The sequence below is a fragment of the Culex pipiens genome, chromosome 2 (assembly GCF_016801865.2).
Source record: "Culex pipiens pallens isolate TS chromosome 2, TS_CPP_V2, whole genome shotgun sequence".
Taxonomy (NCBI): Eukaryota; Metazoa; Arthropoda; class Insecta; order Diptera; family Culicidae; genus Culex; species Culex pipiens.
The window spans coordinates 46,516,484-46,541,301 of record NC_068938.1 but is presented as its reverse complement, the minus strand read 5'-3'; the positions used below and the strand labels follow the sequence as shown (position 1 = coordinate 46,541,301).

Sequence of the window (24,818 nt, the reverse complement as noted above, 5' to 3'; positions counted from 1 at the left end):
AAGCCGCAAAACTTTTGCCTGGGTAGCGCGTTCCAGTACTTTTTCTGCAGTATTGTACACAGTTGAGTGGATTTACTCAAATTGGGTATTGAAGTTTTTTTTAATTATTTCAAAACAATTAAAAAAATGGATTGACAAAAATTGTAATTGAAAGAAGTTTACCTCTAGAACGGGGACTTATTTTTTATGCAAATCAACATTTTATCTAAAAAATCAAGCATGTACCATTTATTAAACTAGAAATTAATAATGCTTAGGTAGACATTTTATATTAGAAACAACTCAAAACTTTACATTAGGTAAACAATTTAAGAAATGAGATTGGCAGGTACGTTTAAAAAGCATGATTAAAAAAAGAAAAAGGTTTAATATAGAAGGTATATTTATATAGACCATAAATACATGTTTTAATAGCAAAATGTTTGAAAGATAACATAAATAAATTATGATTGGATTTCACATCGAAGAACAACGGTGACGCAGCGAAATTGACAAATAAAAAAAATGAATCACAAACTCTACAATTTTGAAACTCATAAATTTATAAATCTGAAAATTAAGAAATTCGTGATTAAAAATATAAAAAGAACTATTTTCAAATTGAGGAACTTGAAAAAAATAAATCGGATATTAGAGAAATTTAAAAATGCAAATATTTATTTCAGAAAAATAACAATAAATCAGAAATTCAAAGCTTGAAAATTCAAATAATTAAAAATTAAACATTGAAAATTTGAAAAAAAAATCTTAATTTTCAAAATTTGATATAAAAAAATAAAGGTTTCTAACTTAAAAGTTCCTAAACTTAAAAATTCAAATATTTTTAAATTCGAAATAAATGAATCAAAAGTTTTCAATATTTCAAAGTTCAGAACACCAAAAATACAAAAGCTACAGTTTAAAAAAATAATAAAAAATTAAGAAACTGAAAACAAAAATTTAAAATTCTGTACATAAAAAAATGAAAACTCAAATATTAAAAAAATAGAAACAGAAACGTACTCTATTTTCCGAAGAACTCGTCAAAATGTTCAATCTCTAAATCCTCTAAACCTGATTTTCTAACGACTCCAAAAAAATGTACTTTTTGTGATTCAAGATGGCGCATTTAAGAATTTCCGAATTTTACAATTTAAACTTCCTAAAATTTAAGAATTCGACTAAATTACATCACATTTATTGGATCAAATAAGAATACAAATTGGTAGCACCGTTAAAGGTACAATTTATTATTTGGCAATTAAATTTACCTATTATTTAAACAAACATCCCAAGTAACCATCCAGCATTACTAGAAATCATAAACCGGCATGAAATAAGCATTTCATTGCAAAACAGCCATAAAACAGCATATGTCAGAGCTAATCAGCTCTAAAAGAATTGCTCTGTGTGATGCTGAAATGATGCTGATTACCAGCAACGACTAGCAACACTGTCGTCGTTTTTCATCAAACTGGCAACGCGGTCATGACTTTGACAGGAAGGTGAAAGAGAGAGGATGATTGCAAACAAAGTTCTCGCTCACTCTTCGCCTTCCATCTTCAAATTCTTAAACATATTTTATTATTTTTGCTGCCGGATTGCGTTTGCAGTTGTGCTTTTGATTTCTGCAAGTATTCAACACGCAGGAAAAGAAGAGAGGCTTGCAGCTGGAATCAGAGTCCACCGGTTATGTAAGTGTAACATACATGCAAAATAAAATATCCTCACAACATTTTTTTTTAAATTACAGGAATTGCAAGCAACGACGTTTCACGAACCACTGCGACCGTGAAATCCGGCCGAAGAATGAAAAATTTGCAGGAATCTAACAGAAATGGCATTTTTATTTTCTGAATGCAACCGGGACATTCGGATTCAGCCTGGTAGGACGGTAGAATCCCGGAAACCCTCGAGGAAGATAGTTCAAAATAGAAACATAAGCGATTCGAATGTTTTTTACCAATTTTATGCTACTAAACTAAATAAACAACTATGAATCTGATAAATGCATTTAGTGTAATGTTTTGAAAGAAACTTCTTCCGAAAGAGATCATGTGATAGGTACATAACTGGCATTAAAGAGCAACACTGGCACCATTGGTAGCTGTGAAATCAACTATTGTGACCTAACCTCAAGACAGGCGTGACGGCAAGGGCGCAGGAACCACAAGAAAGCTTCAACGACTACTTCATTAGCATCTGGCATCGCATCTCCAACACCGCAAATTCATTCAAAAAAATCGCAATTCGATCAGCTGAGTCGGTAAAGGTAGTAAACAAACCAAAAATAGTGTTGTGAGAAAGAGCGGAGAGAGAGCAAAATTTTTGCCTCTCCGATTTTTTTTTGACATTTTGCAGGGGTGGAACAACAACAGTAGGGGCCCAGCTGTAAAACAGAAATATAAAGTCCAAAACCAGCAGCAAATCTGCTGTAAAAGCGCATTTGGTGCAGATGTCAAAACTTTTAAGCATTTGCTTGTAGCTGTAAAAGCGCTTTTAATGCTAAACAGTGACTTTATTTAATGCTGATTGGTTACTTGGGATATTTAGTCTATTCAAAAAGTTATCATTTTAACACTAAAAAAAATATCGCTATTTCATTTACATTAATGAACTAAGCATGAAATCGTTAACACAAAAAAATCGTTCTCAATAAAACCAGACATAAAAAAAAACTAACTACCCAAAAAATCCATCAATTCAAAATATACAAACGTCTCTTCAAAAGACTAATTCAATTTAGTAATAATAAAACAAAAAAAAATATTACAGCTAATAATAAAATGCTTGATTTTACCCAAATTGCAAACTTTATGTAAGCGTGTACTCAACATCCATCACACCAACTTGCAGTCACTTTTCAACAAGAAAGAGAAGAGAGAGCTTGCAGAAAAGTACGGGAACGGTTTTGCTGCAACTTCTGTCTCTCTCATTGCAGAAGTTCTGCCTGGGAAAAAAGTTACGGGAACGCTCTGCTGCCGATTTCGTGCAGAATTGCAGAATTCTGCAGTACGGGAATAGACCTAATGTTTACCGTCTTTTGCAATGCATCTGTGTCACGAATCTGCTCAAACAAAAATGTATACAGAAAAATCTGTCACATATATGCACGGGGATGCTTCGGCTGTCATCTGCATACAATGTCACTGAAGCCTAAAAAGTACCAAAGTTTTGGTGTCTAGTGTCAAAATTATAGGGAGTAACATGACAAAAAGGGCGCAAAATCGAAAGGATGAAAATATTTTTTTTCTTTATTTTTGTTTCGTTAGTTAAAATGAAATTAAATGTGTACCATTATCCGGGGCAAATCGAGACACATGGGGTGAATTGAGAAGTGATTTTAGCAATGTTTTTGCACAATATTTGAATAGTTTTTAATTTGTTTCAGTAGGAATAGACACAAAACAACAAAATTAGTTTGTAAATTTGAACTTTTATGTTCTGGCTTTCTTGTCGAAAATTTACCAACACATTCAAACCACGGGGTACCATAGAAGTTGGTTTGTTTGACTCAAAAACATGCTTTTTTGTAAAGCCCCACAACGTGAGCCCCACAACGTCCCTAACAATGGGCTATGCCCTGTTCGTGGACTCGCTCTTAAGGTTTCCCAACAACATGGTTGAGCTCAACCGCCTCAAATTGTAGATTTAAATTAACATTATGATGATCTGTAAGTTCATTGGCCAAATAAGAATTTGCGGAAGACATTTCAGAGGATTTGAAAAAGACACCTGCTGGGAAGCTTTGCCTGAGACCTGATGCTAAACATATATTGTTGTTGGCGGCATTTATGGTTTATTTTAATGAAAAGAATCAATATGAGCAGCTACAGGATTATTTTCCAAAAAATTAAATAAGACTTATTATATTTTGATTTGTGACCCTCTGAAATGTTATTCCCGAAACAGCGCCACCAAACATTTGGTGATGGCTTCAGCAAGCTACGTCAGTATCAGGGGCCTGCATATATGTGACGGAGGTTCATGCACAGGGATGCCAGATTTGCAGATTTCTCTGCAAATTTGCAGATTTCCGAAATTTGTTGCAGACAACTTTTTTGTTGCAGATTTTTGCAGATATTTAACCGATGAGGTTTGCAAAAAAAAAATAATATTCCTTATGTGACCATTTCTTTGAATAAGTTGAGTAACATTTCCTTATGTGACCATTTCTTTAAACAAGTTGAGTAACATTTCGAATCAATCTTCTTAGACTTACGTCAAGTTTGATTACTGTCAAAATATGCAAGTATTCCGAATTTTCCCAACAATATATTTAATCACGTGGGAACACTTGTCGGAAAAAACACGAATCAGATTGCGCGCTCTACCATGGCTTTGGTGTACTCTACTGCAAGATTCCTACTCAAATCTTGGTATTCAAAAGGTTGAAGTTGCTTGGCTTCAAGATAATTCAATTGTAATTAATTAATTTCTGTTTCAGTAAATGTTTTCCAAGGTTTTGGCTATTGTTGAAAAAATGCTGTCCTAAATTATTTGAAGCAAATATTGTTGTTTACTTCATTGAATTTTCAGATTCTTATATGGAACAATTTTGAAAACATAATGGAGACATAAATAAGTTCAATTTGAGTTCTAGCATTTTTTAAATAAATTTCTTCATGTTTTGTAATAATTAAGAATTAACGGTGAATTAGATTTTCTACCTCTGTTAATTAAAAAAAAAACAAAAAAATAGAAATGCGAAGTTACATAAGATTTTCAATGTGGTTTTCAAAATATTTTTTTAAGATTGCCTTCCATCGGATGGAGAAGTAAAACGTTGGTCCCGGTCTCAGTTGGCCGTTAGGTCATTCCGTAAGAGTCGTCCTCCTGGTATATTGTTATTATAAGATATAAGATTAAAAGGAAAATGTTCAATGGCAATTTCTAAATAAAACATTCAATTTAATTAAGATTCAATGATTCAAATATGATTTACATTCGTTTTTACCTAAGTCGCCAAAAATATTGACCAAAAAAATAACGAGTTTTTCTTAAACATGCTTAACTGTAGCGATTATGTATACATTCTTTTTAAAAGTTCAGTTTTCTTTTCGCGGGAAGCACAGGTACAACATTGTTCAATCTACATGACACTTATATGTGAGAAAAAATTCCGGAGTTTCTATTTTCCATTGAGCCGGTACAGCCAAACTTTGTCGATGATTTTGTTCAGTGAGTTTTGTTTTTGATAACCTATTTATTTTTGTTAGCCAAAAAAACTTATGACAAACAGCTAGTTTCAATTTGTCAAAAAACCTAATTAGTTATAACAAATATTATCCCAATTCAATCAACAATGATGTTGCAAATGTTTTTTTTTAGTTTTTGTCCCCTCTTTTCTTTTTTTTTCTTTCATAACTTATAAAGATGAATATGGAATGTTAAACGACTAATTACAAACGAATCATACATGAATATGATACCAAAGAAAGCTGCTCACTTTTTCTAATGATATTTTTAGCACTTTCTGCATTACTGTTTGTATCACAATACATATCTACAGATTTTTTTCGAAAAGGTCCTATAAACATATGAAAGACAATAGCTTATAAAAAACGAAACTATTGGCACTACGCCCCCCGGGGCATGGCCTTCCTCTAACGTGGGATTTCTGCTCCAGCGCCTCTGACGAGACAGGAGAAACCGGGACCGACGTTTTACTTCACCATCCGATAGAAGCTCAGTGGATAAGGCGGGAATCGAACCCGCGTCTCATAGCATCATCGGGATCGGCAGCCGAAGCCGCTACCCCTGCGCCACGAGACCCAACAATAGCAATAGCTTATAGGACTTATAAAAAAAACTCTAGATATAAAAGAAAAAAATCTTGTATAATTTTGTGAATGATTAGTTTAGTATTTTCAAGTCAAATGTTCAAATATTCTATAAACATTTCAACGTATATTGTTGTCCTGTTTTTAATTTTAGGTTTGTGTTTCGAATCAATTCAAAATTTTTCTTAAATTGCACAAAAACGTCAGTTGCATACTTCTTTTTTATGCCCTATTTTTTTTATTTAATTGGATTGATTGAAATGATTATGATTTTAAATTTTGAAAGACTATTTAAATTACCAATTGACCAAAAGCAAAAACAGATCAAAACGACAGTTAAATATTTATTTATTTTTCATTTTTTGTTTTGTTCAAGCGCCAAGTTTATCAAGGAGGAATATCGACAATAAAGTGTTGACTGTCATGTCATTTTTTTAAGAGAACACATACAACTAGAGCGTCCAATTTCCCGTCCCGGGAAAAAAAATTCGAGGAATTTCCCAAAAAAAGAATATTTCCCTTTTCCCGGGAAATTTGTAAATTTCCCGGGATTTCCCGAAATTCTATCAAAAGTATATTTTTTTAACTTTTTAGAACATTTTTTAAATAAACAATAATGAAATACCATTTACCATTTGAAAATAAAGTACCCCTTCCCGCCAAGGTCAAAATTAAGTTTCTTCTACGTTTTTGTTACCATGACCAAATTAGATGCAAAATGAATTGATATCATTAAATGACTCAAAGAGGGTTGTGCTAGAAGAATTAGGTTAATCAGTTTAAAATTGAAAAAAATGAAAAAAAAATAAAATTTAAAATTTTAGTTCAAAGTTGAAAATTTATATGGCACTAAGAACTACAATTGAAAAACTTCTTCGTATTACACAAAAGCGCCCAAAAAATGCAAACATTCCTTCAAAAAACTCGTTCCAAATATTTGAAAACTTTGAGTTGTGATTGCATAAAAATTGTATTTCAAGTGAAAAAGATTATTTTTAAGGCAAATTAAATGCTTATCTTTTTATTCCTGAGCTCAAACCAGTAAAATTTGTTCTGGAGAAAGTATTTTTATTGCAACTTAATTATCAATATTTTTCTTTATTATTTTCTCTCGAACTGGTCACAGAGACAAATTTAAAAGCATATTATTGTTTTTGAGCATGAATTAATTTTACTCACTGTCCAAATACTGTGATTAAAAAAATCATACCTACTTTAAAAAAAATACAATTTCCAATCAGTGTTAATTAAAATTCAACAGTTATACTCCAGGATGTAAAGTTTGCAATTTAGAGATTTGGAGAACCTTTCAACTGAGATCAATTCATAAGCCTTTACAGAGAGGGTACATATTTCGATTTTGCTAGCTGAGTGCTCTTTTAGGGAAAATAAATTTTGAGAAAAAAAACCCTAGAAAAAATACTTATTTTTTAATATTATGTATGATTATAAATTTAAAAAATATATATTTTCTTGAAGTCGTATGTTTTTTACAGGCAGTCAAGGCATTAGTTGATTCTCACACTTATTTTAACCATTGCTATTGCTATTCTATACAATTTTGTTGCAAAGTATTAATCCGAACCAGGAATTCCCCTTTTCCCGAGAATTTTGTAACCCCGGGAAATTGGACGCGCTACATTAAACCCACAATATTAAAATTATTATTGAACACAATATTAAAAAAAAACATTTTATTTTCTTTTTCTTAAGTTGTTGCTCTGGAAGTTTTTTAAGAATTCATCTTTTTACTAACTTATTGTTCCACAAATTTTCAACATAAGTTACTTTACAAAATGTAGAGATGACCGATTCTTCGGCTCCTTTTGAAAAAAATCCCAAGTTTTTTTTAGCGTTTTGGCTGTAGTGGCAAAATAAAAGAAGAAACCCCCCAATGTTATTACATATTTGGAAAGATAATTGATTTTCCTACAAAGAAATATCATGCAGAATAAACCATATAGTACCTGTGCTTCCCCTGAAATAAAAATGTAGCGTGACGGGACAACATCGTAAAACTGGATTTTTAAAAGGCACACTACCAAAATCGCTATAGTTTTGCCAGTTTGATTTTTAAAAACTTTTGCTCTTCTACACATTATCACAAATTAAAAAACGAATCTTTTGCTCCTTGAACTGAACGAATTGGTTGAAATTTGAGTTTTTGCCAGCCATTTCTTTTCGTGACGGGACAACGAAAGGAGCAAATTTATGGAAAAAACTCCTCTCCCATTCAATGGCTTGCAGACCATATTTGGTCAATATTTTTAGCTTTTGAGGTAAGAAAACGCATTTAAAGCATATTGCAATTATTGAATCAAAATAAAAATGAAATCTTTCATATAAAAAATCACATTGAAAATTGAAAAATGAGACATTTTGGTGTAGCTTCGCTAAGAATCGGTCAGCTAGGTTTCAAGTTTTTTTTATGTTTCAGAACATATTGTGTAAAATGCCTAAAGGGTACATATGTATAAACTTTTTTACAAACTGTATTTTTTTCCAGATCACTTCGGATGATTTTGGGGTCATATTCGAGCTCAAAGACCCACAATAAGACAAAGACAAAATTATTTTCAACGTGATTTGATTTTCCATAGTAAATTTTTTGCGAAGGCTTAGGAGATTTTGGTGTGGACTGTATTTTACTATTTTTAAAGTTTAGATTACAGATTTGTTAACCATTTAATTATCACTTGGGGTTTTAATATTGAATAGTTCCCATATCTTGGCTCAAACTAAACCTCAGTTATTTAACACCTAACGCGATGCATTGGAAAAACCTAGATTCCGGGTTACTGGCCGGATATAATCCGGATTCTCCAGGGTCAGATTTGAACTACGCTAGCCTGGTTATTTTTCTGATCACAAAAACATCCAAAAAAGTTGTTAGCGATGAACTATTGAAATATTTTACCATCGACAGTCATATCTTTTCGTTAACTGTTTCATTATTATTTTTTATTTATTAAGTCAGTCAACCTTTAATAACAAGTAAAAATTTTAATGTTATGTAAATAACTGACATGACCATACAAATAGTAAACATTTCAAGTAAAGTGGTGCAAGAAGAATAAGCCATTTAAATAGTTATCAAAAAAATTGGACTTATCTGAAAATATGCTACATGGACTTTAGAGATTCAAAATTATATTTTTGCAATTCCGTCGTGAAACTACTTACTTTTCTTGTCATTCTTGAACGACGAAATAGCCTACTTTTCTATACCAAAAATAACAGAATCGAATAGCAACACTTTTCAAAATAAATGCTGAAAAGTTCTACTTTTCAGCACTGAAATGGGTGCTGAAAAGTTGAACTTTTCAGCATTTGTTTCGAAAAGTAACACTATTCAACATTTTTTTTGATTTAAACGATTTATTGACAAAATACATGAAAATTCGACTTAAAATTTCACTCAATAAGTGTTTTTTGAAATTGCAAAAAATGTTGTATGGAACTCGTTGCAAAACTTGATTTTTTCAGCACTCGTCGTATTTATCCAACTCGGTGAACCTCGTTGGATAAATGTACGACTCGTGCTGAAAAAATCCTCTTTTTGCAACTTGTTGCATAAACTACTATTATAATTACGTGAAATCAGCTTAAACCGTTAATAGCCGTTGAAACAATCATTTCTTTAGATACAATACTGCACGAAATAATACTATCGCAAATTTTATTTTAACTTTTGTTAAGTTATTTAAAAGTATCACAAAATAGGCAGAACTAAAACCGTGCCGAAATTATTTAATTAAAATTATTTTAGATGAGTTATTTTTTTCTAAATTTTTGTTCTCGAAAAACATTGAAAAAAAAAATCTTAAAAAGTATATTTATATTAGCCTAACCTTGAAATAGGAAAACACAAATTTGAGGGATAAAACATACAAAAGGTATCTTGACAAAAATATGTTAATTTTTGGAATACTGTTTGTATAATTTTAAAATTTTACTAAGGATATCCTGCCGTTTATCGAAAAGTAAAACACAATGCAATTCGATCCAGACTTTTGATCATGCAGGTAAATAAGATTTAATTGAAGCTATAGTACATTTTATTAAGACTTTTTCAAATTACTTGAAAATACTGTACATAATTTTAGCAAAATAGTTTGATTTCACACAGATTTAAGTACATAAAACATATATGTGAACGTTTTTTGGGTTAAACACCATAATTTTGTTAAACAGAATTGTAGGATACGAATTCATAAACCTAGTTTTTCGTGTATTTGAATTTGCAGATTTTTGCAGATTTTTGAAAAAAAAGTTGCAGATAACTCAAAATTTCATCTGGCATCCCTGTTCATGCAAGGCTTGGCAATCAAAATATCTGTAATACTTTTTTTTTAATTATTTATAAAACTATGAAATTTCTGAAGATTATTATTTTGGATCGTAAAAAACTAAAGATTTTAGCTTGCATTTAAAAGTTTTAAATATTCAAAGTGATGGTTCGATGCGAACGATATTAATCTTCTCATTGAAAAGTGCCGGCGACAAAATTGGGCGAAAAGTTCACCGCCCGGAGATCGCGAGTTGGCGCGAGCGAATGAACACCGCGAAAAAAGATTCGGGGGTGCATTGGGGTTAAATGATCATTTCGTCATTCGGCTTAATTAAAAAATAATTATTTTTTCGTAAATATCGCTACTTTGATGCGATGTAATTCATTTTTACAGTAAATTAGGCATTGTTACATCAAATTTGACCTTTCAAACGCACTAGAATGGCCAAATTTTAAAACATCAATGTTTACCAATTTGACCGTTTTACCCCCAATTCCCCTTGTAGAACAAAAGAAAAGTTCATCCGCGGTCTGTCAGCAGCGCGCTGTTTTGTTTGCTGGATCAACATTTGGAAATGTCGAATGTTGAAGGAAATCGCTCAAAAAATGGAAATTAACCGATTTCAAATGTTATGGCCGCAAATGAAAGGTAAGGGTGGCTAATGTTTGATTCCGATCTGTAAAACTAGTTCTGGCGGGGGTTCTGGGCACTGCGGCAATCGATTTTACCGGCGGGTTGCTTCCGGTTGCATTTGAATTGAGGAGAAGGGTTTTTCAATCCACCAGGGGCTTATTCGGGGGCAACAGTTTCGGTAATCCGGAACTTCCGGTAAGTTTCATATTTGCAGTGTTTAGCATGAAAAACAAACATAGACCAATCTTTCAAGTGTGCGCTCTTTTTGGGGAGGGGGCGCAAACCGAAGAAGAGCGCAACTCGGGGGAGCGTTATTTCGGGGTTTGAGCGCAAATCGAAGGAGCGTTATTGTCCGTTTCTCTCGAAGGTACACACCACGCGGCATTTCAGAATGTGCCGCAGACACTGTTGCCAGCGATTTTCTGCACTTTTGGTGCAATAAAAAACATTACCGGCAACAATGCCATGCAATTCAAAGAAGAAGATCAGCAAAAACAAAACGCACAGTATGGGATTTGACAGCACGCAAAGTGCGGCGCGTCGTTTAGAGGCTGGTATGCCGCGTGTCTTTTTCGGGAATACGCGCAATATTGCGGGGTTTTGGCGTAAAATGGGATTTTATTTACAATTAAACGAAACATTTATATAAGGGGTCATCCACAAAACAGTGATAATGGGCCATCCTCAAATCTGGGTATCCAAGAACTCCCGGATGCACTCACACTAATGCAAAGCAAGATCGTGAGTACCTATGATATACAGCCTTGAATCATCAGGTCATACACGCTAACCAATCGATCTCAATTTTGAGATGAACGTCGCAAACCGGCTAAAAGTGAAACCACTCAACGTTGAGATGAGCAACTTGATCTCAAAATTGAGATGGGCATCTCGATCTCAAAATTGAGATGCTTTCGGTACCGGGAAAATCGCCGGGAAAGCAGGAAATCGGTTCCGGGAGGTTATTATTTGATTGAGTAAATAACAATAAATAAAAACAGAAGCATTTCAATGAGTTTTCTTTATTATTGTATAATTTATTAATAACAGCATTTCTGTGTTTTTCGTTTTAAGTGGTTTGATGTGGTCGTGAAATATTTGTTCCGATGTTCCTTGCCGGGAAGACCATCTAATCTAATCTACATTGTTCGGTTGACTGCTGGTACTGGCCGGAGTAACCACCCTGCTGGTTTTGTCCCTGGGGTGGTGGAATCGGAAATGGACGGAGGATAACTGCCTTGGGGCGGAAGCCGTTTAACTGGCCTGGGCCGGGTAGGAAGTGTACGCTTATGGTGGAGGAGGAGCTCCGGGGCGCCTGGACCTGCGGCATATCGGGTCGACGTGATTGAAGGAATGTGGGTCGCGCTGGAGGACGGAGCATTTGCTGCTGGACTTGGAGGTTTGTCCTGGAGCTGGACTGGATTAGTTGGTGTAGGTCTGCGCTCCAGTGGTTTGACTTGAGGGAGCGCCTGCTGGCGGAGTCGGTGCACTGGTCCTTGACGTAGTCGAAGGACCGTGCGGTTGGCTTGGCGTAGGATATCTTGAACCTGGATATTGTTGCTGGGGCGATGGGAAGATTTAGACTTTCGTAACCTGGCTAAACGTGCGGCATCGAAGGGCCGCTGGCGGACTGAGGAGGATACTGGTAAGTGGACCGTAATGGAGAGCTGTGATGTCGGAGCGTTCGGTGGTCCTTGCTGATAGCTGTCTTGCTGGGGAGAACCTGTGGGGCCTTGTGGAGGATCTACACTGGGGTAGGGGGAGGAACGAGTTTGGTGGACCATACGACGGATAACCTGATTGACCTGAAAGAACACAATGCTATGAGATGAACTAGGTTATTGGGGGCCATCTTACTAAGGCGGAACGCCTGAACGACTTAGCTGGCTTGGAACAGGTGGCCCTTGATTGATCGCCGTTTGAACAACCGACGAAGTCGGCGTGATGAACCTGCCCGGAGGTACAGCTTCACCACGATAACCTCAAGCCGGTTGCTGCTGATTCGGAAGCGGCGACTGATTTCTTATTTATTTCCAGCCATTCGAAAGGTTACGGAGTCCTTCCCGCGCAATCTGCAGAACGAATATAATCTTCGAGCTTATCGGTACATAAAACGATATATCATCAGGATTACTTCTTCTCCTTCTCCTTGAACTTCTCGTCTCTCTTTCCTCCTCGGACACAACCGGTATTACGGGCAGCGATGAGACTGACCTTGCGACCTGGAGGCGTTCCTCGCTTGACGGTCAAGGCCATACCATTGTGTTGATGGTTATCTCCACGGTGAGGATGCTCGACAGGGTTCATGGCCACACCACACTCCTTCGGCCAGCAATTACGCTTCACCTTGTACTTTTGGTACGCACGACCTGCCTTCAGATGGGCTTGATTCCGACCATGGCGCGGTTTGCCGACGGCAGAACCTTCTTAGCACCGGACGACAGCTTGATTCGGGTACGCTTGCTATCCGGGTTGTGTGCGATGACGGACGCGTAGTTTTTAACGGACGTACGGGTCAGCTTGCCAAGGTCACTGGTCTTTTCCTCCTGATTGCACAAAATCGTGCCAAAACAATCGGCAGAACGTTTCCGATCTGAGCTGGGCGCTCTTTCCGCAGTACACGAACTGACGGACAGGACTTGGGGCGGCTTATCCGGGGGTTGTCACGGAAGACCTTGCTGCTGCTGCGGCGATGATGGGTGTTGCTGCTGGTCCGAGGGTGACCCTTGCGCTGCTCCACTCCTGACGTGAACTGCCTGCTGCTGATTGGACCCGCTGGCTGTCCTGGATGGCGATAGTTAAAAGTAGTTGTTTAGTAAACACTTGTTTACCTTCGCACCTGGGCAGACTTCTCCTTCCCCTGCACATCCGGATTGCTGAAGAAGAATAGATCGGGCTCCAGCTCCCACTTGTTGGATATCTTGGCGAGCACCTCGCGGGCCAGCAGCTATCACCGATTGAGTGCGCCGACTTTGTGTTAAAGGGGTGGCAATGTCGCTGTAAAATTAAAAAAAAAGGAAATCGATTAGAAAACATAACCTCTAATTGTCAATTGTTACACAATGTAATGATTCATCTTCTTTTTCGTATCTTTCGGTTCCCGCTAGTCATCGTTATGAGCATCGAGGTTCGACGAAGCTTGTTCAGCTTTAAGATATATCCATCGGTTTCTGTATCCGCCGGAAAAGTCTTGTCCACGCCCGGAATGTGCTCGTTGATACCAAGCAGTTAAATAAACAGAATGGCAGCAGTCCATGTACGCGCCGTTCATCAAATCCTTCTGCTCGTACGCCTTCATAAGCTCATCCGCAATGGCCATTCCCTACTCTAGAAAGTACCCAAACCCTTGGACGTCGTCCAGGTGCTCCCGCTACTAACCTTGGAAATAGAAGTCGCGTCTTCCGGGCTTAACCCTCGCAGTACAACCGATTCCGCTGCAACCTTTTCCATCAGTTGGAGCTCATCCAGGTCCATCTTGTGATATGCGGTCAGCTTTGATCCGCCCACATTTGGTCGGAAGCACAGAATCACCTCGGGCTGTTTGGTCTACAGATACCAAACTTCTCCATTCAGAAAAACACGTCCCGCTGCCAGATGAGCTTGACTTCGAAGCCGGGTTGACTCGCCGCTTGAAACCGTCACACCCTTCCGTCCCGACTGCAGCATCAACAATCGGTCTCTTCGTTAGATTTCGGCGGCCCGGACGAGGGTGAACTGGGACTTGATCTCGCCGTAGGGGGAGCCGGTTCGGTGGACATGATGCGGTGCTTCTTAACCGTTCTCCTCCAGCAGACAATCGGTGTTTGGTCGACGTTACCAGGAGCTGCACTCCGTCACTAGACTTTTTAAACGAAAGAAACGAATAAATAACAACAGCGGATACAGAGGCACTTCCGCTGGCCACTTAATTTTCCCGGAGAAGATCCTTTCGGAAAGAGAACCGTGGATGAGAAGGATATGTAGGAAAGAGAACCTGTTACATTCTCTGTCCACTCGGTCCACCCTTTTCATAAAATCCACAATAATTATTCTCTTCCGATTTGATCTTCCCCGGGGACTTTGTTGTTTGCTCGAACTTAGCTGTCAAACTGAAATGAAAATTTTTGCTAAGTCCAAACTTTCCCACACACCGCAAGAATATCAAAAAACAGCTAAGTGTCATCGCAAAAATGAGTTCACATTCTCCAACTCAAAGTTGCGAATGTAAACAAAAAAACTGATCTCAAAATTGAGATGACATAAGCGAACTTCTTTTTGCGACATTGATCTCAAAAATTGCGATCGCCTGGTAAGCGTGTAACTCCCGGGAGTTCCTGGAGGACCCATAATAATCCAACATCGTGGTTCACTGAAGCAACCTGAAGCTATACCGATGGTTAATTCACCCATATAGACCTCCGTTGATCTGGTTGATATCCAGGTCATAACTTCTAGGAGTTCTTAGAAGACTTATAACAATCCAACGTACCCCAGTGTGTCCATCGTTGTTCACTGAAGCTACACTCTAACCCCGATGGTTTGACACCAACTGTTGTCAGACGAACGGGGTCACTTTTTAGTTTGACACCCCTTTTACACGGAGTTCACGCACACTACCAAACGTGTGTTTTGATAGTGTGCGTGAGCGCCGTGTAAAAAGTGACAGTTCGTCACTTTTTAGTTTGACTTTGACCAACCAACGGGGTACAAACTAAAAAAGTGTCAAACGAAAAAGTGACCAACCATCGGGGGTTGAGTGTATACCGATGGTAAATTCACCCATATAGACCTCCGTTGATCAGGTAGCTATCTAGGCCATGACATCCGGGAGTTCTTGGATACCCAGATTTGAGGATGGCCCATTATCAGTGTTTTGTGGATGACCCCTTATATAAATGTTTCGTTTAACTGTAAATAAAATTAAAAAAGAAAATCCCATTTTACGCCAAAACCCCGCAATAACGCTCCTTCGATTTGCGCTCAAACCCCTATATAACGCTCCCCCGAGTTGCGCTCTTCTTCGGTTTGCGCCCCCTCCCCAAAAAGAGCGCACACTTGAAAGATTGGTCTATGTTTGTTTTTCATGCTAAACACTGCAAATATGAAACTTACCGGAAGTTCCGTATTACCGAAACTGTTGCCCCCGAATAAGCCCCTGGTGGATTGAAAAACCCTTCTCCTCAATTCAAATGCAACCGGAAGCAACCCGCCGGTAAAATCGATTGCCGCAGTGCCCAGAACCCCCGCCAGAACTAGTTTTACAGATCGGAATCAAACATTAGCCACCCTTACCTTTCATTTGCGGCCATAACATTTGAAATCGGTTAATTTCCATTTTTTGAGCGATTTCCTTCAACATTCGACATTTCCAAATGTTGATCCAGCAAACAAAACAGCGCGCTGCTGACAGACCGCGGATGAACTCTTGACTTTTTTTTGATAAGGTCCAAAGTCGATCGGAGTAAGCGGGATACACTCAATGTTTACATTTGTTTATAGGACCTTATCAAAAAAAAGTCAAGAACTTTTCTTTTGTTCTACAAGGGGAATTGGGGGTAAAACGGTCAAATTGGTAAACATTGATGTTTTAAAATTTGGCCATTCTAGTGCGTTTGAAAGGTCAAATTTGATGTAACAATGCCTAATTTACTGTAAAAATGAATTAGATCGCATCAAAGTAACGATATTTACGAAAAAATAATTATTTTTTAATTAAGTCGAATGACGAAATAATCATTTAACCCCGATGCACCCCCGAATCTTTTTTCGCGGTGTTCATTCGCTCGCGCCAACTCGCGATCTCCGGGCGGTGAACTTTTCGCCCAATTTTGTCGCCGGCACTTTTCAATGAGAAGATTAATACAAACAAAATGCTTACAGACTCTTCCCAGAAAAATACAGATTTTCCCAGAAAGCCGACCAGTCGACTAAAAAGTCCGATGCCTTTTCCCTCTCTCCCTCTCCCAATCCACTGACAGCTTGAAGCTGCACGCTGCGCAACTTCACGCACTTTTGTTGTTCGCACGGCAGAAGACGGAGATCGGATCAACATAATTTTAATGTTTTAAACAAAATTGCATAAAACAACCTTGTTTTGCGAATTAAAACATAATCATTGATCCTAAAATCGCTGATTAAACTCTTGTGCCAACAGTATTTTTGTGTGATCTTTTGTGTGTAGGAGACAACAAATTACGCGGTAAGTGTTTCGTGTTTTTTTTTCTTGGCCATCTTTCAAACGCGTAGCAACAGGTTGCTAACACAATGGATTCTTCCAGTAGGCTGTGAAAACGGTCCCAAGAGGGCGTAGCACCCAGTTCCGGCACGTCTGCGATAGTTGCAAGTGCCTTTGCCGAAGTTCGTCCGAGGGATTGTTCTCGAGAAGCAAGTGGTAAGTTGAAATCTAGTTTGAGTAAATAGAGATTAAATTAAATTTTAATTGTAATTGTAATTGTAATTGTAATTGTAATTGTAATTTATTTGGTAACGATATCCTGTTAGTTTACACTTTGTATCAGGGCAAGGAAGGTACCTAATGGAGAATCTGAGTTTAACATAGGTAAACCATTTTCTAGCTATATTTCCTCCATCTTATACACATTTTTCAGTAACTGAAACCGAAAAAAAGATTTTGATTTGCTTATAATATAAGCCACTGAAAGCGCTTCCCACTTACGGACCCATTTTTTGATTTTTTTTTATGTTTCCCGTGTTTAGGAGTTCATTTTGAGCAACTTTTGTTCTACGAAAAACCTCTACCACCTCTTGCCTATCTAATTTGCTTGTAAATGCTTGTTTTTTCACATTTTCTACTATACTGCCGCTCCAATCTAGTCCGTCCCATATGTATTCTTGTCAAAAATGAGATAAACTTCACAAAAGCCTTGTTTTTTACATGTTATTTTAGCCTATTGAATGAACAAGTAATGTTTGTTCTAAAAATTCCAAAATAAATATGACTTACGTGCTGTCCCATATGCAAAATAAAGGCAAGTCAGTTCCTCATATAGAAATGTATCGCAAATCGTTTGGGTGGATGCAGAATTGTTTAAATTTTACAGAGTAAGTCTTTATGAATACGTAAAGCATGAAAATATTATTATCTGTTCATATCTGAAGAAATATTTGAATATTGAAAACTAAATAATCCAAGCCGTTTTTGCTTTTTTTTCTTCTTCAAGGGAAAACCACGAATAGAAAAAGTAAAATGCATACCGTTATGGCTAATATCTTCACCATACAATTAGTTCTATTTTGTCTTGAATGAATAGGCTTGATCCTGGTTCTAGAAAAGATTCCACCTCCGAAAAGCGGATTTTTTTTTGAAAATTATTCTACGGTTAAGCAGTTGAGGTTTGCATTCATATGTGATTTGCCTCTGTATTATTTTAAAAATTTCTGGTGTCGTTGCTTGTCATATTTTTGTATCTTGGAATCCTATAAAAATCTGAAATAAACAAATTTGTATCATTTGGTGACCATTAATTACTTGGAAAACTTCCAAAACCAACTTAAAAATGACAGTTGAATCAGGTTGAACCTCTAGTGTAAATGTTGATACCATGACTGACCTGCCTTTATTTATGGACAAATAAAGTCAAGTTGGTCTCTTGTTGAAAATTCCACAAATTTACCTTCAAATTGTTAATTTTTTAAATCAAATTTATGATAGTGGTGTTTTTTAGACTGATATCGAAATAACTGTATACAAAATTACATAGAAAATGTTAGTTTAGAATGTGAAAAAAGGGGGAAACTTTTTTTTGGCCTTCTCACAGCGTTATCTCAGCACTCACTTTTTACATAACGTCATGATTCGAATTCCCGGACGCTTCGAAACCCGGACACTTCATCTTGTTTTATCAATTATTTGGATATAAGTTCGCATTATGAATGTCAAAACTGTGTTATTTGATGAATTCCAACATCAACTTTCACTTAAAGTTTGTTTGAACACTGTAGTTAATGCCAAAACAATTAAATACAATAAAATTATAAGTTTACCATAAATGCGAAACATTTCACGTGAAATATTTCATAGGCGTCCGAAGCACCGGGAAGGCAAAGCAGTAATTTATGATTTTGATTTCCTTAAATTCTAGCAAATTTTTATATAAACTATCGATTGTTTTGATGTTAACAGCTTATTTGAGACCTAAAGAATGCCATACACTAACATTTCAGTCCAAATTTGTGCGATTCATAAGTAAAATCGAGTGTCCGGAATTCGAAGCAAAAGTGTCCGGATTTCGAATCAGCTTTTATCAGTGTCCGGGATTCGAAGCAGAACAAGTCATTTTAATTTTAAAATTCTGATGAAAAATTGTTAGAAAAGACATATTTTGCATGCATTTTCTTGAAATAGACTGTTTATTCTACATCCTTATGATATTTCTACATTTCCTACTTATTACATGATTTTTTGCCAGCTATAATAAAAATGATATGCTACTAAGTGTCCGGATTTCGAATCATGACGTTATGGGACGGACAAGATTAGAGCGGCAGTATAGAACAACATCATTATCATTTAAATCGTAAAGAAATGCTTAGAGGCATAGATTGGTACACTACAAAAATTACTGCATACGTATTTTCACATAAAATAGAAAAATTGTTGGTAAGAAACACAGCCAAAGTTGACCCCAGAAAAAAATGACATTCTTAGAAACATAGACAAAGTCACATAAAACAAGTCACACTTCCAACCTTAGTATTTTCCTAAATTTTAAAAATTCTTCTTTCCAATGCTTTTTAAAGATCAAAAATTGGTTGAAAAATTGATTTTCAGCGAATTTTTAAATAGAAGCCCGCCTAGAAGCAGGGTTGGGTTGTAAAGGATTAAAAACGTTTCTGTTTCACTTCCTGAAAGTTGATAGGCATAAAAATCTAAGCAAATTTGATATTTCAAAAACATAAATATTTCAAAATTCAAAAAAATAAGGCGCAAAAATTAAAAAAAAATATATAGTTCAAAAATTTCCTAAATTGGAAAAAATAAAGGTTAGATCATCAAAATTTCAAATAATAAAAACTGCTACAAATATAAAAATCAGGGAAAATATAATATCAAAAATAAAAAAAAAATCATCAATTTCAAAAATCAGTTCAATATAGTACAAAATTAGAGTTCTTTTTTTTTAAACTATTGTCCGAAGTCCTCGTCAAAATTTCCAATCCAATTTATATCTTTCTCAAAATTTGGGATTCTTTCCTAAATTAAGATTCCAAAAATGTATTTTTTGTAATTTTTTACATTCAATAATAAAAAAAAAGAAATCAGCAATTTAAAAACCAAGAGATTTAGGAATTTCAAAATTAAGAATTTAAACATGCAAAAAATTCAGAATTTTTAAGTTTAAGAATTAAGAAATTTTAGATTTCAAAAATTTAAGAATTTTAAAATCTAAGAATTTAAATATTTAAGAATAAAAAAAAAAACCTTTAGAAATTTAAAAATTTCTGAATTTTAAAATTTAAGAATTTCATAATTTTAGATTTTGATCTTCGAATTTCAAAATTTTGGAATTTTAGATTGTTAGAATTTGAGAATTTCAGAATCTAAGAATTCAGGAATTCAAGAATTTAAGAATTAAAGAATTAATGAATCTAAAAAAAATAAAAATATAACAATTTAAATATTAAAGAATAAAATTTCAAGATGACAATTTTTTAATTTAAAAATTTAGGAATTTATAAATTTTGGAATTTAAAAGTTTAAGAACTTAAGTACATATTTAAGAATTTCAGAATTTAAAAATAAGAGTTTTAAAGTTTTTGAATTTCTAATTTTTTTTAAATTTTTTGGAATTTCAAAATCTATGAATTTTGGAATTCAAGAATTCACGAGTTAAACAATTGAGGAATTTAAGAATTCAGTAGCATACAAATTCAAGAATTCGCAAATTTAATAATTTCAGAATTTAGGAATTGAAAGTTTTTTCGAATTTAGGAATTAAAGGATTTTTGAATTCAGAAATTGAAGAATTTAGGAATTCAGAAACTCAAGAATTTGACAGTTGAAAGATTTGTAAATTTAAAAAAGAAATTTTTAAATTTTAAATTCCAGAAAAAGGATCACATTACCGTAGAAAGGCTAAAGTTTTTGAATTTTTGTTTTTCGGATTTTATTTGTATTTTTTTTTTAGATTCTAACATTTTTAATGCTAAATTTTTGTTGGATGCTTAAATTTTTGAATTTGTGTTTGTTTATTTATTCTATTTTGTAAATATTAAAATTAAAACATTGGGAAAAAAAATCATTTGTAGATTTTTAATTTCTTACATTAACCCTCTACTGCCCAAATTTTTTTTTCGAAATTTTTTATCTTTCCCGTGTTCAGGAGGTCATTTTGAGCAACTTTTGTTCGACGAAAAACTTTACTTCTCTTGTTTTATGTTTTTCTTGTTTCATTTTAAGTATTTTAATTTGCATTTATCTTGTTTAGTTTATGTTTGTTTTTGGTAGTATTTGGCCTACTCTACCACCTCCTATCATTACATTTTGCCTATCTAATTTTTTCATGTTTTTACAGTAACTTTTTCAATTTTTGCATGTTTTTCACATTTTCTGCTATAAAATGGAACCATTATCATTTAAATTGTAAATAAATGCGTAGAGGCATAGTCTGGGGCACTAGAAAAATTACTGCATACTTCTTTTTACTTAAAATATAGGAAATGTTAGTAAAAAACACAGCCATAGTCGACCCCTAAAAAAAATACATTTTTAAAAACATTGGCAAAGTCACATAAAACAAGTCAAACTTCCAACCCAAAAAATTTCCAAAATTTTAAAAGTTCTTCTTTCCAATGCTTTTTGAAAATCAAAAATCGGTCGAAAAATTGATTTTTGGCGATTTTTTAAATCGAATCCCGTCTAGAGGCGGGGTTGGGTTGTAGAGGGTTAACATACCCTTTTTGTATGACCAGTGCTCAAAATTGTCTGGAGACTTGTATGGAAAAAAAGATAAATGGAAAAATGCTTCTTTTGACATAGGGAATGCCTGGACAAAGTTTCATCTAAATCAAAAAATAAAAAGAAAATTCGATTTGCAATATTCTAGAGCTCAGTTAACCTTTCGAAAGCTTCTGAGAATACTGGGTCGATCACTCTCATCCTTCTTCTGTTCATTGGGCAAGCCAACTGCTTTAGGTTAACCGCAAAGATGATTCGTTGAAATTGGTAGATTTTAAATATGAAGTTCCCATTTGTTCGCGCCACAAATCGCACCTAACCGTAACATACTAACATAGAATAGTTACGGAATTGCATGACGCATGTGCCACCGCATGGTTTTACCAACCAAATCGCCTAATTGCCGCTAAAATTGTCCCACCTCATCACGTTTAGTCACCAGCCCCAAAATGGCCTACCAATCGTCGCTGGAAGATCTCGAGGATGAAATCAGCAGCTGGGGCTTCACGATGTCCCCGTCACAGTTTGCCGCCTCGCTGGAAGCGGAAAAGCGCCTCCCCCAGGCCCGCGTTGGTGGCCGCGGACGTGGCATCACAAATCCCCAGCACATGGCAAACGTTCGGCTGGCGGCGTCCATCGGCGACCTGAAGGCACACCCGTTCCCGATGGGCCACCTGCCGACGACGAACGATCTGCTCGGTTCACCGGCGGAAAACGAGATTACTCCGATGCTGCGGCAGTTGGGCCTCAACAGCAGAGCAGAGGAGATTCACAGCCGAACTACCCGCATGAATCCTAAGATTAGGGAGGAAATTCGTGTCGACGGGAGTCTGCCGGTGATCCTGAACGCGGACCTGTTCAAAAATGCACGCGTCGATGAGGACGAAGGGATCGAGACGGAGGTGGAACGGTTCGATCCCGAGCGTCCGCTGACGGAACAGTTTAGCACCATTCCGGAACTGGTGACGGAGGAACCGGAGTTGGGAGCTGTGAAACCAAATCGATCCCAGGAAAAGAAGGCGGCGAACGCGACTGATAGTTCGATTGATTCCGCTATTACAACGAGTAGCAGCGGGTCGTCGTCGTCGTCGCAGGGTAAAAAGGGAAAAAAGAAAAAGTGGCGCAAACTTCAGGGCGAAGAACTGGTGCCGAAAGCGCCGGAGCGGGGACGTTACGAGGAGGTTTACTCGATTGGGGTTCACGATGGTCGTGCCACGAGACAGATTTACAGCGCGGACGGACTTGTGGGGTGGGGTGGCAATTGATGTGATTTTTATATGTCGTGTGTAAATGTTTAATATTTTTATTCAATTGTGTTAATAGATTTTTTTTGGAAATATAATGTTTTATAAGAAATTGAGCTGGTTTATAACTTGTTTAATATCACATGCCCCTCTCCGTTGTTTTACTTCCAGATGACGTCCATAATGTCGAGCAGCTCGGTCGAAGATCTGGAGGCTGAGCTGAGCGAGATGGGCTTCTCAATGTCCTTGTCGGACTTTGAGAAGAGTCTGCAGTCGGAGGAGTCGGCGCAGCAGTTGGAAGCGATTCGCGGTGAAGGCATCACGGCTAAAAATTACATGTCCAACATTCGGCTGGCGAGCGAGTTGAATGAACTGAAGGTTCATAACGCTCCCATGGGTCATCTGCCTACGTCTACGGAACTGCTGGGAACGACCCACGAGAACGAGATCACGCCACTGCTCCGAAAACTCGGCATCTGTGGACAGGACGGCGAACTGAGCAGCCGCAAAACAAGAATGGTACCACAATACAAGGACGAAATCAAACTCGACAGAAACATGCCTCTGATTTTAAACGGAGACCTATTCGACATGTCCACGTATTACGACTCGGATTGCTCGGAGGAGGAGGATGAAATGGAAGAAGACACCGATGATCCGAGCCTCCCGTTAGAGCAACGCTTTTCCACCATCAAGGAGTTCCAGGAAGTTTCCGCTCAAACTCAACGCAAACAGCAAAACAATACTGCCGAAGAGAGCTTATCCTCCTATCCGGAATCGTCGGAAGCATGCACGTCGTCTTCCAACCCGGACATGTCGTCGCACTCCACCACGGCGGACGATGCGAGCAGCTCGACGGGATCTTCGTCCAGTGGCACCACGTACAGTGCCGAGAACCAGTGCTCGAGCGAGTGGCACGCGGAACCTCCGCTGCTGAAGAAGAGCAAGCTGTACACGCCACGCGAGCTGTACGACATCAAGAATGGGAAGCATTTGCGGGGTTACGTAGAAGGTAACTTTTGTGGATTTGTCGGAGGATTTCGTAAGATTTACAATCTTGTGTACAGTTTCTAGGCAATAGGTGCATCAATGAGTAGAAACAACAAATTACTACTGTTTTTGGAATTCAACATCACTCTTGAAGCTTGTGATATGTCAGTGTTCAAGATTTTAGCGGTCTATGCAGATCAACAGGAAGGGGTCAAGCGGTGGTCGTTTCTTTGCGCGCTGCATCTGCTGAGATGCGTAGACGGATTTATAGATAAACCATGTTAATATATTGAAGAAATGCAAATACATGGAAGAGGTAACTACAATTTATAATAAAATTTACTATATTCAATGCATTTATTTTCAGATGTTTTTGCTCCTTCATTTTTAGAATAATTGCACAAAAATGCAGCATCCTGTCATGTTCTCATCCTTTCATTTGTCTCGTCATACGTCACACTCTGGATTCAGCGGTATACGCACTTCGGAAGGAACCGGTCAAGAATAAATCAAATGATCAGCAGTGGCAAGCCAGAGATGGTGAAGAAAAGCCCCAAGAAATCGTTCCCTCTCCTTTGTTCTGCTGTTCGTAAAGCCATTTCTTGACCCCTTTTCTTGGGAGGTGCGTAATGGCCCTTCACGGAAAAGACGTCCAGTGCGCTCTCACTGTTTTGTTAAATTTTGTTGTTCTCTAATGTGATACTTATGTAGTTGTCGGCACGCAACACACAGTGTCCTGATGCCAACAAGGATCAAGCTCAAGCTGTCACAGTCCCTGCGAAATATGTTGGCTGACATCGGGCGGTTAGTCAAATAAAACCAGCTAGAAGTCGCATGATAAACAAGTTTTGCGAGAAAGAGAAAGCAAATTTCCGATGCAAACAAACCAACTTCTGTAGCACTCAGAGGTGCGAATGTGTTCGTAAATTTTCGACAAGAAAGCCTTATACATTTGAACATATCAATCGCTGTAGGTCCTTTAACTAAATTTCGCCAATTT

General features: G+C 36.8%; 2 protein-coding genes and 1 pseudogene across 3 annotated transcripts; 2 read left to right on the top strand and 1 right to left on the bottom strand.

Moving 5' to 3' along the window:
• Positions 1–11,477: 11,477 nt before the first annotated feature.
• Positions 11,478–14,006, bottom strand: LOC120416789 (60S ribosomal protein L8-like; annotated as a pseudogene).
• Positions 14,007–17,053: 3,047 nt separating this feature from the next.
• Positions 17,054–24,566, top strand: LOC120416792 (uncharacterized). 2 transcript variants are annotated; one of them, XM_039578665.2, is made up of 4 exons: positions 17,054–17,057; positions 23,000–23,840; positions 23,896–24,134; positions 24,210–24,566. In XM_039578665.2, the coding sequence occupies exons 2-3, from the start codon at positions 23,000–23,002 to the stop codon at positions 23,907–23,909; spliced, it is 855 nt and encodes a 284-aa protein (XP_039434599.1). In that variant the 5' UTR covers positions 17,054–17,057; the 3' UTR covers positions 23,910–24,134; positions 24,210–24,566. The 2 variants fall into 2 exon arrangements, with proteins under 2 accessions (XP_039434599.1, XP_039434598.1); XM_039578664.2 differs by having other exon boundaries at positions 24,186–24,566.
• On the top strand, positions 21,897–22,919 carry LOC120416793 (uncharacterized). The gene has a single exon (XM_039578666.2). The coding sequence runs from the start codon at positions 22,034–22,036 to the stop codon at positions 22,847–22,849; it is 816 nt and encodes a 271-aa protein (XP_039434600.1). The 5' UTR covers positions 21,897–22,033; the 3' UTR covers positions 22,850–22,919.
• Positions 24,567–24,818: the final 252 nt, after the last annotated feature.

Bases quoted from the DNA above. Each gene is read 5' to 3' on its own strand.
- LOC120416793 (XM_039578666.2), top strand. From the start codon at position 22,034: ATGGCCTACCAATCGTCGCTGGAAGATCTCGAGGATGAAATCAGCAGC.
- LOC120416792 (XM_039578665.2), top strand. From the start codon at position 23,000: ATGACGTCCATAATGTCGAGCAGCTCGGTCGAAGATCTGGAGGCTGAG.